The sequence below is a fragment of the Salmo trutta genome, chromosome 13 (genome assembly GCF_901001165.1).
Source record: "Salmo trutta chromosome 13, fSalTru1.1, whole genome shotgun sequence".
Lineage (NCBI taxonomy): Eukaryota > Metazoa > Chordata > Actinopteri > Salmoniformes > Salmonidae > Salmo > Salmo trutta.
In genome coordinates this window covers 55958021-55976896 of record NC_042969.1, presented here as the reverse complement: position 1 = coordinate 55976896, position 18876 = coordinate 55958021, and the positions used below count along the sequence as shown (strand labels likewise).

The following is an 18876-nucleotide window of genomic DNA, read 5'->3' as shown; positions in this document are numbered from 1 at the left end:
TAGTAATGGAACTACGGAAGAAATGTTATCGTATTATTAATATATGTAGTAGAAAGTGTTGAGTTAGAAGAAGCCTACATAACCAATCCATAAAGTAAAATTTAACATCCATATATTGCCAGCTCTGTAAACTTTAACATTGATTTATCCTGCAATACATGTCTTTCAATTGGTAATATACATTTTTGTCTTCTTAAGTAATCAAAAAGTAACGGAATCTAATCAGATTACTTTACTGAGTTTGGGTAATCCAAAAGTTACGTAACTGATTACAATTTTGGACAGGTAACTTGTAACTGCAACAATTTACATTTAGAAAGTAACCTACCCAACCCTGTGTATTAAGGGCTGTATATTGCCTAAAACATGCTCAGTATTTCACTGTGACACAGATGTTTTGAGGGAGGAGGACAGGGAGATTCCTGGGTCTCAGTCGCTCACTTGATAGACTCTAGGTTCTGTGCTCACTGCTCTCCTGACGTACTGCCAAACTCATGGCTGCCCTCCTGTGGCTGCCAGGTGGCGTGAAGCAGGGGCCTGGCGCTGAGCTCCCTGAACACACAACGACACACAGTCGCATTACAGTCCAACAACAGTCAGGCAGAATTACAACAGGTTAAAAACATCAGTCACCTTTTATCATATCATGTTATGCTTGGCCTTAATAACCAATGTCTTACTTTATCAAGCCTAATTTATAATTGTTTTTTTACCTATATTTAACTAGACAAGTCAGTTAAGAACAAATTATTATTTTCAATGACAGCCTAGGAATAGTGGGTTAACTGCCTTGTTCAGGGGCAGAACGACAGATTTTTACCTTGTTTGAGTTTGAGTTTATTTTATTTTTACAGGGACAGTGCACCTTAATCAACGTTTCATTAAAAGTGCCGGTTTTAGCCAGTCGGCTCATTTTCAACCACAGTCCCTGGGCAGGTTATTAAAAACAATTACAATATAGACAATCATTGAGCAGTGAGCACACGCAGAGCAACATAGGACAAGCAAAACGTAGCATACAGATAGAGCAACATAGAACAAAAAGCAACAAGACAAAATCCATAAAAGCAACAAAGTGTTTCCACACCTCACAAGCTACAGACAACAGATTGGGGATTTGATCTTGCCAACTTTCAGTCACTAGTCCAACACTCTAACCACTAGGCTACCTGAGTGTCTGTTGTGTTGTCATATGTAGACGCCAGGGTCAAAGATCAGGTATCCTATTGCGATTGCTCCTTAACCTGAAGGTGATAAGAGCGATAAGGATGTACAATGGTGCAGTTATTATCTAATTGAGCGTTTCCATGGAACAATCTGGATTAGATATTAATTGTAGGAGGGAAGCCACCTGAATCTGACAATCAGTTCTCAATGTCTGAATTTGGTTGTTGTACTTTGACTTTTAAGTTCAATGTATCACCAACATGATTCTGAAATTCTAGACATTAACAAACAAATAACATGTTTATTTGTTTTACCAGGCGTCAGGATCAGTAGTTCGGAAGCCCTTTGCAAACAGGTTACTGGCTATCTTCAGCTGGATGATCAGAGAGAGAGAGAGAGAGAGAGAGAGAGAGAGAGAGAGAGAGAGAGAGAGAGAGAGAGAGAGAGAGAGAGAGAGAGAGAGAGAGAGAGAGAGAGAGAGAGAGAGAGAGAGAGAGAGAGAGAGAGAGAGAGAGAGAGGAGAGAGAGAGAGAGAGAGAGAGAGAGAAGAGAGAGAGAGAGAGAGAGAGGGAGAGAGAGAGAGAGAGAGAGAGAGAGAGAGAGAGAGAGAGAGAGAGAAGAGAGAGAGGAGAGAGAGAGAGGGAGAGAGAGAGAGAGAGATTTTGGAAGAAGCTAGATATTTCTCGAAGAAGCTCAGCCCGGCGGAGCGAAAGTATGACATGGGGGACCGGGAGCTGTTGGCTGTCGTCAAGGCTCTGAAGGCGTGGAGACATTGGCTTGAGGGGGCTAAACACCCTTTTCTCATCTGGACTGACCACCGCAATCTGGAGTACATCCGGGTAGCGAGGAGACTGAACCCTCGCCAGGCAACGTGGGCCATGTTTTTCACCCGTTTTGTTTTTTCCCTTTCCTACAGACCAGGTTCCCAAAACGTGAAAGCACTGTCCCGACTGTATGACACAGAGGAGCGGCCCATGGATCCCACTCCCATACTCCCGGCATCCTGCCTGGTGGCGCCGGTAGTGTGGGAGCTGGACGCGGACATTGAGCGGGCGTTACATGCAGAGCCCGCTTCCCTCCAGTGTCCCGCTGGGCGTCTGTACGTTCCGTCTGCTGTCCGTGACCGGTTGATCTACTGGGCCCACACGTCACCCTCCTCTGGTCATCCTGGGATCGGTCGGACGGTGCACTGTTTGGTTGGGAAGTACTGGTGGCCTACCTTGGCCAAAGACGTGAGGGTTTATGTTGTGCGCCCAGTGTAAGGCTCCTAGGCACCTGCCCAGAGTGATGCTACACCCCTTACCCGTTCCACAGCGGCCTTGGTCGCACCTGTCGGTGGATTTTCTTACCGACCTCCCACCCTCACAGGGAAGCACCACGATCCTGGTCGTTGTGGATCGTTTCTCTAAGTCCTGCCGTCTCCTCCCTCTGCCCGGTCTCCCTACGGCCCTACAGACTGTGGAGGCCTTGTTTACACATGTCTTCCGGCACTACGGGGTGCCTGAGGATATAGTGTCTGATCGAGGTCCCCAGTTCATTTCAAGGGTCTGGAAGGCGTTCATGGAACGTCTGGGGGTCTCGATCAGCCTTACCTCAGGGTTTCATCCCGAGAGTAATGGGCAGGTGGAGAGAGTGAACAAGGATGTGGGCAGGTTTCTGTGGTCATATTGCCAGGATCGGCCGGGGGAGTGGGCAGCGTTCGTGCCCTGGGCCGAGATGGCTCAGAACTCACTCCACCACTCCTCCACTAACCTCTCCCCCTTCCAGTGCGTACTGGGGTACCAGCCGGTTCTGGCACCTTGGTATCAGAGTCAGATGGAGGCTCCTACGGTGGACGACTGGTTCAGGCGCACGGAGGAGACATGGGACGCCGCCCATGTTCACCTCCAGTGGGCCGTGCTGTGCCAGAAAGCCAGTGCAGACCGTCACCGCAGTAAGGACTGGGTCTGGTTCTCGACCCTCCGCCTGCCCCTCCGCCTGCCCTGCCGGACGCTGGGTCCATGGTTTGTGGGGCCATTTAAAGTCCTGAGGAGAGTGAACAAGGTTCTTTATAGGTTACAGCTTCCCCCTGATTACTGTATTAACCCCTCGTTCCATGTGTCTCTCCTCAGGCCGGTGGTGGTTGGCCCGCTCCAGGAGTCTGAGGTGCGGGAGGTTCCTCCGCCCCCTCTGGACATCGAGGGGGCCCAGCATACTCCGTTCGCTCTATCCTGGATTTGAGGCGCCGGGCGAGGGGCCTTCAGTACTTCGTGGAGTGGGAGGGGTACGGTCCGGAGGAGAGGTGCTGGGTTCCGGTAGAGGACGTGTTGGACCCTTCAATGCTGCAGGAGTTCCACTGTCTCCGTCCGGATCGCCCTGCGCCTCGCCCTCCGGGTCGTCCCCGAGGCCGGCGTCGGCGCGCTGCTGGAGCCGGGCGTCAAGGGGGAGAGGTACTGTCACGACTTCCGCCAAAGTCGGGTCCTCTCCTTGTTCAGGCGGTTCTCCGTGGTCGGCGTCGCCGGTCTAGCCATCATCAATCCACTTTTCATTTTCCATGTGTTTTGTCTTGTTTTTCCTCACACCTGGTTTCAATTCCCTCAATCACTTGTTGTGTATTTAATCCTCTGTTCCCCCCATGTCTTTGTGTGGGATTGTTTATTGTAAGTGCTTGTGCACATGTTGATTGGTGCGCGACGGGTTTTTGTACCATATCTTGTTATTTTTATGCCGTTGGTTTTGCTATTAAACTGCTCCGGCTATTACCAAGTTCTGCTCTCCTGCGTCTGACTTCCCTGCCACCGGTTACGCACCCCTTACATGCTCCTTATTAATCACATGAGACCAACAAATATTTTTTACATCATCCACATAAGAGTCACAGCTAAATCTTTTGTATGATCTCTTATACATTATTTTAGGCCCAGCTGTTGGAAATGTGGCTTTCCTGGATATAGCCACTATATTGTGATCACTGCATTCAATGGGTACGGATACAGCTTTAGAACGAAGTTGTACAGTATTAGTAAAAATGTGATCAGTACATGTGGATGATCTTGTTCCTGTAATGTTTGTAAACACCCTGGTAGGTTGATTAATAACCTGAACCAGATTACAGGCACTGGTTACAGTGAGAAGCTTCCTCTTGAGCGGACAGCTTTATGAAAACCAGACAATATTCAGGTACCCAAGAAAGTAGACCTCTCTGTTTACATCACATACACTGTCAAGCATTTCACATTAAAACTTAATTTCTAAGGCTACATATACAAATATGGGCTATTTTTTAACCTTTGCTGGGTAGAGAGAGAGAGAGAGAGAGAGAGAGAGAGAGAACATTATCTGTCAGCAATTTCAAGGCAGTATGTAGGGTGAATCTCCAGCGAACATAATTCATACAAGCCTGGACTATTTTGTGTCTGCAACATCACATGACATGACCGTTATAACATAGTCATTACAATACTCTGTGGTTCAGGTAGGCAGTGACGTTATGAAGCGTATTTCAGGGATGGAGATGGTGCAGAAGTTGCGGTGGGGATGAAGCTGGCTGTCCCGCCGTGGGTCCACGTACATCACATGGAATTGAGGCTGGTAACGATGCAAGAAGTTCAAGATCATCGAGGTGTGTGACATACAAACACAATGCAAATTACGTCCACACACAGGAACAAAAACTCAGAAATTCCAAAGAATGTATAAAGATCTTAAGCAAGTACTGTTTGTAAAGATTTGTGTGTGTGTGTGTGTGCGTCTGGACTGGTCGGTGTATGTGTCTGTGTCTGGTCTGGACTGGTCTGTGTCAGTATGTGTCTATGTCTGTGTCTGGTCTGGACTGGTCTGTGTCCGTGTGTACAGTATGTGTGTGTGCTTGTCGCTCATGTCCATTGTCATCCAGCAGGTCGTTGGTCAGTTTGACTGCGTCGAAGGAGACCATTTGTTTCATCCACTGGAACCCTCTGGCGGGGGAGTCTGGGTGGAAGTCCATCCTCCCGGGGGCCGCCACGTTGGCCCTGCCTGCCACCAGACACGAGGAGCTGTGGAATACATATCTACATACAGGAGAGCAAAGATACTATATTCATAGGTTGCACGTTATGTCACTCCACTATTGAAAGTTATATTACACCAGGGTGAAAGTTCTACTCAATGCATTCTCAATTCGCGCTGATTAAGATTTCATGCATTATCTGGTACATATTATTTTGTACAATCAAGAAGAGGCTACCAGAGTATGACTGTACATCATAAGCACAATATACTGTATGATGATTCCCCACAAACACCGTTACGTGTAGATCCATCTAGTGCATGTCTCTTATGCTGGCAGAGTGTGGGTAAAACCACAGATCCTATAAATCGCATTCTATGTAACTCTATGGAGAAAACTCACCTGTAGCTCTTGTCATCCACAAGGATGAAGTCCATGAGCAGCACACTGCAGGTTCCATCCCTGAGATATTCACCTGGAAGGTAGAGAACATCCTCCTACAAGGACCATGCAGAACACAGCAGCAACACAGTGATTAGTTCAACCACAGTGAGTGTGTGTGTGTTTATGTGTGTGTGTGTGTGTGTGTGTGTGTGTGTGTGTGTGTGTGTGTGTGTGTGTGTGTGTGTGTGTGTGTGTGTGTGTGTGTGTGTGTGTGTGTGTGTGTGTGTGTGTGTCTGTGTCCATATGCGTCAACATGTTCCTACCGCCCAGCCTTGGTGACGATCATCTCTGTGCCCAGCTGGTCAAACTGTTGACACAGCGCGTGCATCTCCAGCTGAACTGTGACCCCCGTGACCCGGGGGGCTTTGGCACAGGTGACCCCACCAGCTTATGCACAGCAGGGCAGCGTGATGGCACACCTGTGAGACAGCTGAGGAACTAGGGAGAAGAGGAGGAAAAAACACATGAAAGAGGTAGGAACCATGAATTCAAACTAATGCAGTGAAGCTCCAGTACCATCCATACTGTTTGTGCTACAGTCAGAATCTCCAGTGGTGGGCAACGCTTCAGATTTGTCAACTTTCAACTTCCCCCAGTTGGTTGTATTACTCTGCTGTTCCACCGTTCACTGACCAGTCTGCTGTCCAGTTTAGAGTAGCACTTTGACCACAGCAAAGCTCCCTGATTGAGTCTCAGACCGTTAGCTGTCCTTGGAGAAGCAGAGTGTCTGTGTGGTTGAGGGTACCACTGACTGGGTCAGTGTGTGTGCTGCTGTGTTCTGCATGGTCCTTGTAGGAGGATGTTCTCTACCTTCCAGGGGAATATCTCAGGGATGGAACCTGCAGTGGAGTATGTGCTGCTCATGGACTTCATCCTTGTGGATGACAAGGCTTGGACACCCACTTCATCCAGCACACTGTAATGAAGCCACTGACATGTAATAATCATACACACACACACGCGCACACGCACGCACACCCACACCCACACGCACACGCACACGCACACACGAACGAACGCACGCACGCACGCACACACACACACACACATAAACTCAGCAAAAAAAGAAACGTCCTCTTACTGTCAACTGCGTTTATTTTCAGCGAACTTAACATGTGTAAATATTTGTATGAACATAACAAGATTCAACAACTGAGACATAAACTGAACAAGTTCCACAGACGTGTGACTAACAGAAATGGAGTAATGTGTCCCTGAACAAAGGGGGGGTCAAAATCAAAAGTAACAGTCAGTATCTGGTGTGGCCACTAGCTGCATTAAGTACTGCAGTGCATCCCCTCCTCATGGACTGCACCAGATTTGCCAGTTCTTGCTGTGAGATGTTACCCCACTCTTCCACCAAGGCACCTGCAAGTTTCCAGACATTTCTGTGGGGAATGGCCCTAGCCCTGACCCTCCGATCCAACAGGTCCCAGACATGCTCAATGGGATTGAGATCCGGACTCTTTGCTGGCCATGGCAAAACACTGACATTCCTGTCTTGCAGGAAATCACGCAAAGAACGAGCAGTATGGCTGGTGGCATTGTCATGCTGGAGGGTCATGTCAGGATGAGCCTGCAGGAAGGGTACCACATGAGGGAGGAGGATGTCTTCCCTGTAACGCACAGCATTGAGATTGCCTGTAATGACAACAAGCTCAGTCCGATGATGCTGTGACACACTGTACCAGACCATGACGAACCCTCCACCTCCAAATTGATCCCACTCCAGAGTACAGGCCTCGGTGTAACGCTCATTCCTTTGACGATAAACGCGAATCCGACCATCACCCCTGGTGTGACAAACCGCGAATCGTCAGTGAAGAGCACTTTTTGCCAGTCCTGTCAGGTCCAGCGACAGTGGGTTTGTGCCCATAGGCGACGCTGTTGTCGGTGATGTCTGGTGACGACCTGCCTACAACAGGCCTACAAGCCCTCAGTCCAGCCTATTGTGGACAGTCTGAGCACTGATGGAGGGATTGTGCGTTCCTGGTGTAACTCGGGCAGTTGTTGTTGCCATCCTGTACCTGTCCCGCAGGTGTGATGTTCGGATGTACCGATCCTGTGCAGGTGTTGTTACACGTGGTCTGCCTCTGCGAGGACGATCAGCTGTCTGTCCTGTCTCCCTGTAGCTCTGTCTTAGGCGTCTCACAGTACGGACATTGCAATTTATTGCCCTGGCCACATCTGCAGTCCTCATGCCTCCTTTTAGCATGTCTAAGGCATATTCACGCAGATGAGCAGGGACCCTGGGCATCTTTCTTTTGGTGTTTTTCAGAGTTAGTAGAAAAGCCTCTTTAGTGTCCTAAGTTTTCATAACTGTGACCTTAATTGCCTACCGTCTGTAAGCTGTTTGTGTCTTAACGACCGTTCCACAGGTGCATGTTCATTAATTGTTTATGGTTCATGGGAAACAGTGTTTAAACCCTTTACAATGAAGATCTGTGAAGTTATTTGAATATTTACGAATTATCTTTGAAAGACAGGGTCCTGAAAAATATATGCCATTTAGAAAACACTTTTATCCAAAGCAACTCACACAATTAAAGACAAACCAAAAAACAATAAGAGGATCATTTTTCAAAACACATTACAAACAAACCAAAACCAAATAGCAGCAGATACAAGTTTATAGTACAGTTACTATCGGTTTATTATCAAAATTATTGCAACTTAGCAGAAGATAGCAGCAGATATGATTTCATAACACTGTTAGTGCAGATAACAGTACCCACAATCCTGACATTGCAAACATCATGCTCTACCAACTGAGCCGTTGAAGGCCTCACCCATCACTACCCTCTTGCTTAATATCTAGTAATGCTACATGTGAAGGGACAGAAGTTGGTATTGGTGGAAGTCTACTCTATAGAGAACCAACTTATGTCTAGACGGCATGATTGATAAACAACCTTATAACTCAAGAAGTATAAACTCATAAAGTAACTTTTTTTTTACCAACAGTCATACCCCCTCCTAGTGCTCCAGTGTGTGTGTGTGTGTGTGTGTGTGTGTGTGTGTGTGCACATACTCGGTGATGGGATGGTGTTAGCGTCCCATCAACACCATCTCTAATGAAATTCTACCGGGTCACAGCCTACCAATACACTGACACCTCTTCCTCATTAATCCGTTCACCAACCCTTTATGGCCACCAACAGTAAGATTCAACTCCCATGATCTCCATGAATGGTCACTGGCTTTCAGATATAACATTTTTTTTTTTAAGTTAATTTGTTTTTATTTTGATCAGTTATCATCTTTAGATGAACCATTATTTTAAAGCAATGCGAATAAACACTGTTACAGTGACATGATATCCGTGGAAGAGAAGTGTTTGTTTCATTGTCATATATGTATATTGCTTATGAAGTTCCATTTTGATCATGTTGAGATAGGAGACTTTAAAGAAGTATGACATTATTTTGTGGTTCAAAATCCTGTCATCGAACACATATTGGTAGAACACATAAACCCAACATGGCTATTTTGTCACAGAGCGCCATGTTAGTTGTGAGGGCCATAAATAAAAGCTTGTTCTAAACAATACAATGCAAAGAAGGCAAACTCAGAGAATGAAATAGTATGAAACAGTATGGTGTTTATTGAGCTGTTTCGAAGCACACAGCTATCTTGAACAAGCAGCAACATAAGAATATTCACACTTGATGTTCATAGTACAGTCGAATTTGTGCAGGCCCAGGATTGTGCACACAGGCCCTGAACACAGTTCAAAACTGAATGTATGCAATAGTGTGTTAGTGTCTGCGCTTGCAGGTGCTTGAGCGCATGTGGTGGTGGTTAGAGAGAGCAAGAGTCCTGCCATATCGCTGCAGAGGAAGTGCATCAGTTTGGCATTAGCTTGGTACGTATGGTGCGTGAGTCAGTGTGAGTGAGAAGGGAGGGAGAGAGGGAGGGGTCCGGTTGAGGGTGCCTTTATGCCTTTATGGCCTGGCTGATGGTCTCGTAGAAAGCCATGAGCTTTTCCTTGGCCTGCTCGGCGGCGGGGCCCACCTGGCCCTTGAAGTCGTTGGTCAGGGGCCCCACCTTCTCGCGCACCTCTCCAACAGCCTTGAACATCTGCTCCTTGTACTCCTCAGCATAGGGGGCGGCCAGGGTCCTCAGCTCCTCCAGACGCTCGGTCAGCTTGGCACGGACGGTCTCCACGATGGGCATGAGCTTGGCCTTGGTCTCCTCCACGTTGGTGGACACCTTGGCGCGCATCTCCTCCACAACGGGCTCCATCTTAACCCTGAAGGCCTCCAGCTCGGTGCGGCGCTGCTCAACGATTTCCTTGATCAGGGGCTCCAGCTTCTTGCGGTACTCGTCTATGTGCTTGTCCAGGACTTCCTTGAGCTCGGCGCGCTTGGGCTCCAGCTGTGTGCGCAGCTCCTCCACGTCCTTCATGACCTCAGCGCGCACGGCGGCGGCGGCATCAGTCAACTGAGCGCCGAAGGCCTCGCTGTAGGGGGCCAGGGACTGGGAGGTGGTCTGGGCATACTGCTGTAGGTTGTCAAGGCTCTGGGACAGCTGCACCCTGAGAGGAACACCAAGAAGAGGAGAGAGAGAGAGAGAGAGAGAGAGAGAGAGAGAGAGAGAGAGAGAGAGAGAGAGAGAGAGAGAGAGAGAGAGAGATTGTTGAAGTTATCTGTGGAGATTGGGCACCATTGAACTTTGAGAAGATGAAATGCAACATGTTCTTACTTGTACTCTTTGAACTCTGTGTCATCCAGAAGGTCGATGGACCTCTGTGCGGTCTCCTTCACCTGAGCCATGTACTCCATCATGGCTACCTTCACATGCTCCAGCTGAGAGGGAGCATCAGCCTGCATGGGAACAGCCTGGGTAGCTGGGAGAGGAGAGGGAGGGGAGAGGGTCAGACATTGGTTGGGCAACAGTGGTGAATGGCCCAGCACTTTAATAGAATTGAGTAAGATTTAATTTTGAATTGTTCAATACACCAGAGCATTGGATACTAACCTGCGGCCAGCAGGATGGTGAGTGCAAGAGCCAGGAATTTCATGATGGTGGTCTGAGGGGGGAAAAAGAGAACAGATGATGAACAATGAGCAAGACAAGAATTTAAATAGTCACAATTGAAACTGTAGGCCATGGGAAGTCAACATTGTATGGTTAAAAATAGATTTAGAGTTGAACAATATTTGAACAGTGTAAGAAATCACTAATTGCAAAACACTCTAAATCAAACTTTAAATGTCACCAAAAGCAAACGAGACTGACTCTAAGTCATTCTCCAGTGACTTGGAGAAGCACAAGGAGAAAACCCCCAAAGACACGCAACTCCAGGCTGCCCTCAATCAGTTTACCCTTTGCCATATGTCAGCCTATTGAAAGGACCTCTAATCTGGTCAGATTACACAGAGCTGGATAGAGTTATACTGTTCCTTCAACGAGATTAACCCTCAACTCCTACCACCTAATCCCCATTCCCTGCACTAAAACAGACACATCGCTGGAATACTGTGGCCCTAGACAGAGGTTACACTTAAGCAGTTGATCAGAGTAATAAAAATGCACTGAAAGTTATTGGCATAGGAAGAAAATGTGCTTATCTTTTTTTCTAGGACATTTAAATACAATTATTTCTCCATTGTTCCCTTGCGTCTCTCTAGTAAATTATTGTAAACTGTCTGGAAGAAGTATTGCTAAAGTGATAACTGCTGCCCAATGTATTTGTAACAGTTCATATCAAAGTGGTAATAAGCATTCAAAATAAGAGGCAAAATAAGTTCGCCGGAAAGTTCTAGTCTGCCTTTCTCTCAGCTAGTTCCTCAGTCGTCTTCTGCGTATGCAGACCAAGTCCTTGGCCTCTAGCCCCAGCCCTTAGCTCTCCCAGTCGTTCTCTTACCTGGTGGGTGTTTGGTCGTTATGAGACTGGGGAACAGGAGGGCCAGCTCTGTTTTTTATAGGGCTGGAGCAGCAGGAGGGGGGAGAGGTGTGAGATGTTGTGTGCCTCCGTGGAGGTGGACCTCACCCCCACACCGTCTCACAGGGAGGAGCCGGGTACAATGGTCACCTGCAGAGTGCATTCAGGGGGAGTCAGCAAAGTGAAACGCTGTGGACACACACTCCCACATTAGTGTATGCGCACACACACACTCGCATGCACACACACTTGTCTGTGTGTGCATTATCATGGATAATCATATGTTCTCGATCATATTTTGTGTCTTTCTATATGGCTATCTATTCTAATTGTGATATGATTTCATTTTCAGGTGAATAATTACAATCTACACTCTGACTGTGCTCCCAATGCCACAATCAACTCAATCACCTTTTGCGATGGTAAAACTTTCACACACAATACACCCACCATGTGCTCCATGATTGCCCGGGACATTTGGCCTCCAGGACAATGGCCATTCTTGCCTGGCCTCGCTGGACTATCTGAGCTGCTATCTCCTGTGTAATTACCATGAGACATGAAAGGGCCGGAACCAGGGAGATGGGCCAGACAGCAGGGGAGAGAGAGGTGACAGGAGCACCCTGAGGGCGCATTAGCATCTTGATGCTACCAAAGACCTTTCACCAAGGAGGAACATCTGCTAGCCTCTGTCACGTCCTGGCCAGTATAAGGGTTAATTAGTATTGTAGTTTGGTCAGGACGTGGCAGAGGGTATTTGTTTTATGTGGTTCAGGGTGGTGTGTTTGTTTAAAGGGTGTTTGATTTAGTATTTCCGGGGTTTTGGTTTATAGTCTATGTTTATGTATTTATATGTGTAGTCTGGTGAGTGTGTTTCTATGTTGTGTTGATTGGGGTTGGGACTCTCAGTTGAAGGCAGGTGTTGTCTATCTGCCTTTGATTGAGAGTCCCATATATTGGGGTGTGTTTGTGATTCGTGGGTGATTGTTCTGTGTTGAGCCTATGCTAGCCAGACTGTTTGTAGTTGTTCGTTCGTTCTTTTTGTTTTGTTATTTTGTACGTTCATTTTTTGAAGTTAATAAATTCTCAAGATGAGCATACACATACCTGCTGCGTTTTGGTCCTCCATCACCGACGACAACCGTGACAGCCTCAAGTTATCTTGTTCATTTATTCACAACATTGCTCACTAAGAAGAGAAGGGATTATACATTGTTGGAGGGATTAGGTTTACCAAATGAGGGACACATGAGATGTGTCTGCGATTCAGCAATGAGATTAAGCAAAAAGAAACATGCTCGTATATAACAAGATTTCTAAAGAGGTCAAAAGTGACAGTTAAATACTGGGTTATCACTATTGGTTGGCTCCATGGTTTGATTTGTGGAGACCTACAGCATGTCAGAGTGTATGTGTATCTCTTTCTTCATTTTTTATGTACAAGTTATATAAATCTGGTAGAACTTTGGGAGCACAGTCAAAGAGAAGACAGTAAGTTGAATGCAATCAACCTAATAACATTCTGCTATCAATTCTGACTCCTTCTCTTGTGTGTTGACTGTTGCATTGGAACCTGTGTGGGGGTTGGACAGCGTTTGCTGGCTTGATTGAGATCACTGATAAGACATAGAGAGAGGACATCAGGTCCAGGGCCATAAACCCCAGTGTCATAGAGCATGTTGTAATTTCCAATGGGACACAGTGTTTCTATATTTGTATTTATTTATTTTATTTAACCTTTATTTAACTAGGCAAGTCAGTTAAGAACAAATTCTTATTTACAATGACGGCCTAACCCGGCCAAACCCTAACCCAGACGACGCTGGGCCAATTGTGCGCCACCCTATGGGGCTCCCAATCACGGCCGGTTGTGATACAGCACTGAGAATTAGACCGGTGCGCCACTCGGGAGCCCCGAGTTGTGTGAGAGAGAGAGAGAGAGAGAGAGAGAGAGAGAGAGAGAGAGAGAGAGAGAGAGAGAGAGAGAGAGAGAGAGAGAGAGAGAGAGAGAGAGAGAGAGAGAGAGAGAGAGAGAGAGAGAGAGAGAGAGAGAGAGAGAGAGAGAGAGAGAGAGAGAGAGAGAGAGAGAGAGAGAGAGAGAGAGAGAGAGAGAGAGAGAGAGTGTGTGTTTGTGTGTGTGCCGCATGCTCCATGGTGATTAATAGGTTAAAGGGTCAGTGTCGAGCTGTAACTTGTTCCGTCATCGACGGACTTTGTCAATGTGGCTCCATGTCAGTCGGCGGAATTGGAATTTCCTTGGGATAGAGGATTAAGTGTCTGTCATCATAGTGTTTGTGTGTCATTAGAAATCCATTGATATATTGTAAGCGAACTTGTATATAGTTTTACTACATATGGCCTCCTTATTGTTTTTATTGGGTAACTATTTCCTTTCTATTTAGCAAACATTTGTTTTACTTTTTTAAGTCTACATTGTTGGAAATGGGCTCGTAAGTAAGCAATTCACTGTAAAGTCTACACCTGTCGTATTCTGTGCATGTGACCAATACATTTGACTTGATTTGAACTTCTAGTTTTTCTCACTGGATTAGTGTGCTCCATAGAACTTCCTTGCAGACCCATGGGCTTGAGTTCTAGCTGAAATTTGAGCCTTCTGTTATATGAAAACTGTTAATGTAGAACATGAATTCTAAATACATTTGACTGGCGTTGTACAGCGCATTCGGAAAGTATTCAGACCCCTTGACTTTATCCACATTTTGTTACCTTACAGCCTTGTTCTAAAATTGATGAAATTGTGTTTTTCCCTCATCAATCTACATACACTTCCCCATAATGACAAAGCAAAAACAGGTTTGTAGACATTTTTGCTAATTATTGTTTTTTTAAACCCAGACATATCACATTTACATAAGTATTCAGACCCTTTACTCAGTACTTTGTTGAAGCACCTTTGGCAGCGATTACAGCCTCAAACCTTCTTGTGTATGACGCTACAAGGTCGGCACATCTGTATTTGGGGAGTTTCTCCCATTCATCGCTGCAGATCCTCTCAAGCTCTGTCAGGTTGGATGTGGAGCGTCGCTGCACAGCTCTTTTCAGGTCTCTCCTGAGATGTTTGATTGGGTTCAAGTCCGGGCTCTGGCTGGGCCACTCAAGGACATTCAGAGGCTTGTCCCAAAGCCACTTCTGCGTTGTCTTGGCTTTGTGCTTAGAGTCATTGTCCTGTTGGAAGGTGAACCTTCGCCCCAGTCTGAAATCCTGAGCACTCTGGAGAAGGTTTTAATCAAGGATCTCTTTGTGCTGAAAAACATCCCCACAGCATAGTAAAATTGTTCAAATCAAATCAAATGTTATTTGTGACATGTGCCGAATACAACAGGTGTAGACCTTACAGTGAAATGCTTACTTACAAGCCAATGTAAATAGTCTGGTGGCCATTTGATTAGTTGAGTTGTTCAGCAGTCTTATGGCTTGGGGGTAGAAGCTGTTAAGGAGCCTTTTGGTCCTAAACTTTGACAATTTTTTGGGCCTTCCTCTGACACCGCCTAGTATATAGGTCCTGAATGTCAGGAAGCTTTGCCCCAGTGATGTACTGGGTCGTACGCACTACCCTCTATAGCGTCTTACAGTCAGATGCCGAGCAGTAGCCTTACCAGGTGGTAATGCAACCGGTCAGGATGCTCTCGATGGTGCACCTGTAGAACTTTTTGAGGATCTGGGGTCCCATGCCAAATCTATTCAGTCTCCTGAGGGGGAAAAGGTGTTGTCGTGCCCTCTTCACAACTGTCTTGGTGTGTTGGACCCGCTACACTTCAGTTCCGTCGATGTTTGGTCCTCCTTTTCCTGTATTCCACGCTCAGCTCCTTTGTCTTGTTCACATTGAGAGAGAGGTTGTTGTCCTGGCACCACACTGCCAGGTCTCTGACCTCCTCCCTATAAGCTGTCTCATTGTTGTCGGTGATCGCACTGTTGAGTCGTCAGCAAACTTAATGATGGTGTTGGAGTCGTGCTTGCCCACGCAGTTGTGGGTGAACAGGGAGTACAGGAGGGGAGTAAGCACACATCCCTGAGGGGCCCCAGTGTTGAGGATCAACGTGGCAGATGTGTTGTTGCCTACCCTTACCACCCTTCAGGAAGTCCAGGATCCAGTTGCAGAGGGAGGTGTTTAGTCCCAGCATCCTTAGCTTAGTGATGAGCTTTGGGGGCACTATGGTGTTGAACGCTGAGCTGTAGTCAATGAACAGCATTCTCATATAGTTTTGTCCAGGTGGGATAGGGCAGTGTGGATTGCGATTGAGATTGTGTCATCTGTGGATCTGTTGGGGCAGTATGGAGTGGGTCTAGGGTTTCTGGCATGATGGTGTTGATGTGAGCCATGACCAGCTTTTCAAAGCACTTCATGGCTACCGACATGAGTGCTACGGGGTGGTAATCATTTAGGCAGGTTACCTTTGCTTCCTTGGGCACAGGGACTATGGTAGTCTGTTTGAAACATGTAGGTATTACAGACTTGGCCAGGGAGAGGTTAAAAATGTCAGTGAGTTCTTGCTCACATCAGCTACAGAGAGCGTGATCACACAGTTGTCCAGAACAGCTGGTGCTCTCATGCATGCTTCAGTGTTGCTTGCCTAAAAGCAAGCATAAAAGGCATTTAGCTTGTCTGGTAGGCTCACATCACTGGACAGCTCACGGCTGGGCTGGGTTTTCCTTTGTAGTCATTAATAGTTTTCAAGCCATGCACATCCGATGAGCGTCAGAGCCGGTGTAGGATTCAATATTAGTGCTCCTACTTATGAATCTGATAGAGCACTTTCATCAAAATTAAGTATAATTAATAATACAATCCCCCCCTGGGGAAAAAACGGTTGAATCAACATTATTTCCATGTCATTTCAACACAAATAATCAATGTGATTTTATTCAATCAATGTGGAAAACTTATTGGATTTACCAAAAGTCACCAACGTAAGGGCATTTCATCCTTTCACCTAACTTTTAACCTAAATCCAATGACATGGTGATTTTCTTTGTTGATTTCACATTGAATTCACGTTAGTTGACAAGTGAACTAAATGTAAATCAAACTAGACATTGAACTGACATCTGTGTCCAGTGGGATGTCATCCCACTATTTCCCTCAAAACAACTCATAAGTATATAGAGAGATAGCTACTGCAGCACAGCTCCTCATGCAACATGCAATGTATTTCAACAGGTGCTGTCAAACGTTAAAAAAATTAATTGAGTTAATCGCAGGATTTGCTGTGATTAATCACGATTAATCGCAAATTCAGAAATTGCTCAAATTGAGCTATAATTTAAAACGAATTATACAAAAAGCATTACAAGAATATTGATGTCTTGATTTTGTCCAAAAGTAATGGTTATCAAAATTACGTAAATTGATAAAGCACACTTTCTTTAACCTCAATGTCAACTTGTTTTGACATCACATTGTTGTGATTGTTTTAGCTGTATAGATGTACTTTGAATGTTGTCAATGTATTTTGAATGCTTTCAGACAATGCGATTAGTCACAATAAAAAAAAAATGTGTGCAAAAATTACAAAAAGTTAACTTAAGTTATCTGACTAACTCTGACAGCCCTAATTTCAACACATTGTCATTGTTGAGTTGCATGGATTTACATCGCCTTTGACAATCATTAATCTCAGCACCTACTGTGCCATACAAAATCAGTGAGATTACTTTCTTCTGCATGTAATGGTATATTTTAATGTGTTTCCGTCGCAACCTCTGTATTGTTAATTATTATTATTTAAATTTGTCTAGGCAAGTCAGTTAAGAACAAATTCTTATTTACAATGACAGCCTACCGGGGAACAGTGGGTTAACTGCCTTGTTCAGGGGCAGAATGACAGATTTTTACAATGTCAGCTCGGGGATTTGCTCTAACCACTATGCTACCTGCCACCCCCTGCCTAGGCATCTATTCTTTCTCGGCATATTCAGATGCCCTATTTCCTGTTCTCTTTTCTCCTTTTTATGCATATTTTCACACTCATTCCCCTGTGTCTTCTTCTACCCCCAACTCTCCCTCGTCCAATCTATTCTCTTTGGATCACTCTCCCCTGTTGGTGCACTGAAACCCCATTGAGCTTTATGAGCGGCTGAAGACAGAGTGGCTGATGGGGCCTGTCTCCTGTCCTGTCACTTGACCCAGCCTGCATGACTCCACCCAGGAAATTTGCCATTTGTTACCTGATATGAGATTAAATAAAAGAGGAAATAACAATATTAGTATCAAAACCTTCCCATGGGGCAAAAATTGGTTGAATTAACATTGTTTCCACGTCATTTCAACAAAAAATAATCAATGTGAGGACGTTGAATCAATGTGGGAAACTGGATTGGATTTGCAAAAAAGTAATAACTGTAAGGGAATTTAGTATTTTTTTCACCCAATGTTTAACCTAAATCCAATGTCATGGTGACAGTTTTTGTTGATTTCACATTGAATTCACATTAGTTGACAACTTAACCAAATTTATATAAAAAATGTACTAAACTAGTCTAAAGAAGGCCAGTTCTATTGCTTATTTAATCAGAACAACAGTTTTCAGCTGTGCTAACATAATTGCAAAAGGGTTTTCTAATGATCAATTAGCCTTTTAAAATTATAAACTTGGATTAGATAACACAACGTGTCATTGGATGATTGCTGATAATGGGCCTCTGTACGTCTATGTAGATATTCCATTAAAAATCAGCAGTTTCCAGCTACAAAAGTCATTTACAGCATTAACAATGTCTACACTGTATTGGGCTCGTAAGTAAGCATTTCACAGAAAAGTCTACACCTGTTGTATTCGGCGCAAGTGACCCATACATTTTATTTTAGTTTACACATTGATTTTTAAAAGTAATCTGTGACTTTTTCAATTCCTTGAAGTCTGAGTACTCGAGATACAAGAACTCAAATGTATAAGCAAGAGATGTTGTGTGTTTAGCTGTGTAGATATTATTTATGTTCCAAGGCCTATGTTTGTGTACTAGTGCCTATCACTGCCGGGAATTAAGGGGGCATTCACCTAGGACCTCGGCCAAACCACCTACACAATACTTAGTACAGAAAATAAATATAAAGCAGTGCCCAAAAAGGTGCTATCTAGAACCTTGAAGGGTTCTTCAGCTGTCTCCATAGGAGAACCCTATGAAGACCCCTTTTTAGTTGCAGGTACAACCCCTTTTGTACAGAGGGTTCTACATGGAACCCAAAAGGGTTGTGCCAGAAATAAAAATGTTTCTCCTATGGGGATAGCTGAAGAACCCTTTTGGAACCCTTTTTTCTAAGAATGTAGATGCCATCTATCCATCTTGGAAAGAATTCTGCAAACTTTGCCACAGATCTTAAACAACTGTGACATTGACCATCAGTCAATTACCTTCAGATTTGGCGGCCACTAGATCAGGGATCTGCTGAAAA

General features: G+C 45.3%; 1 protein-coding gene across 1 annotated transcript; it reads right to left on the bottom strand.

Annotated features, from left to right (window-relative positions):
• Positions 1-9159: 9159 nt before the first annotated feature.
• LOC115206084 (apolipoprotein A-I-like) lies at positions 9160-11549 on the bottom strand. Its single transcript, XM_029772666.1, has 4 exons — positions 11448-11549; positions 10559-10610; positions 10283-10427; positions 9160-10115 (listed from the first exon to the last, which is right to left on the bottom strand). Exons 2-4 carry the CDS (start codon positions 10599-10601, stop codon positions 9515-9517), a joined length of 789 nt encoding a protein of 262 aa, XP_029628526.1. The 5' UTR covers positions 10602-10610; positions 11448-11549; the 3' UTR covers positions 9160-9514.
• Positions 11550-18876: the final 7327 nt, after the last annotated feature.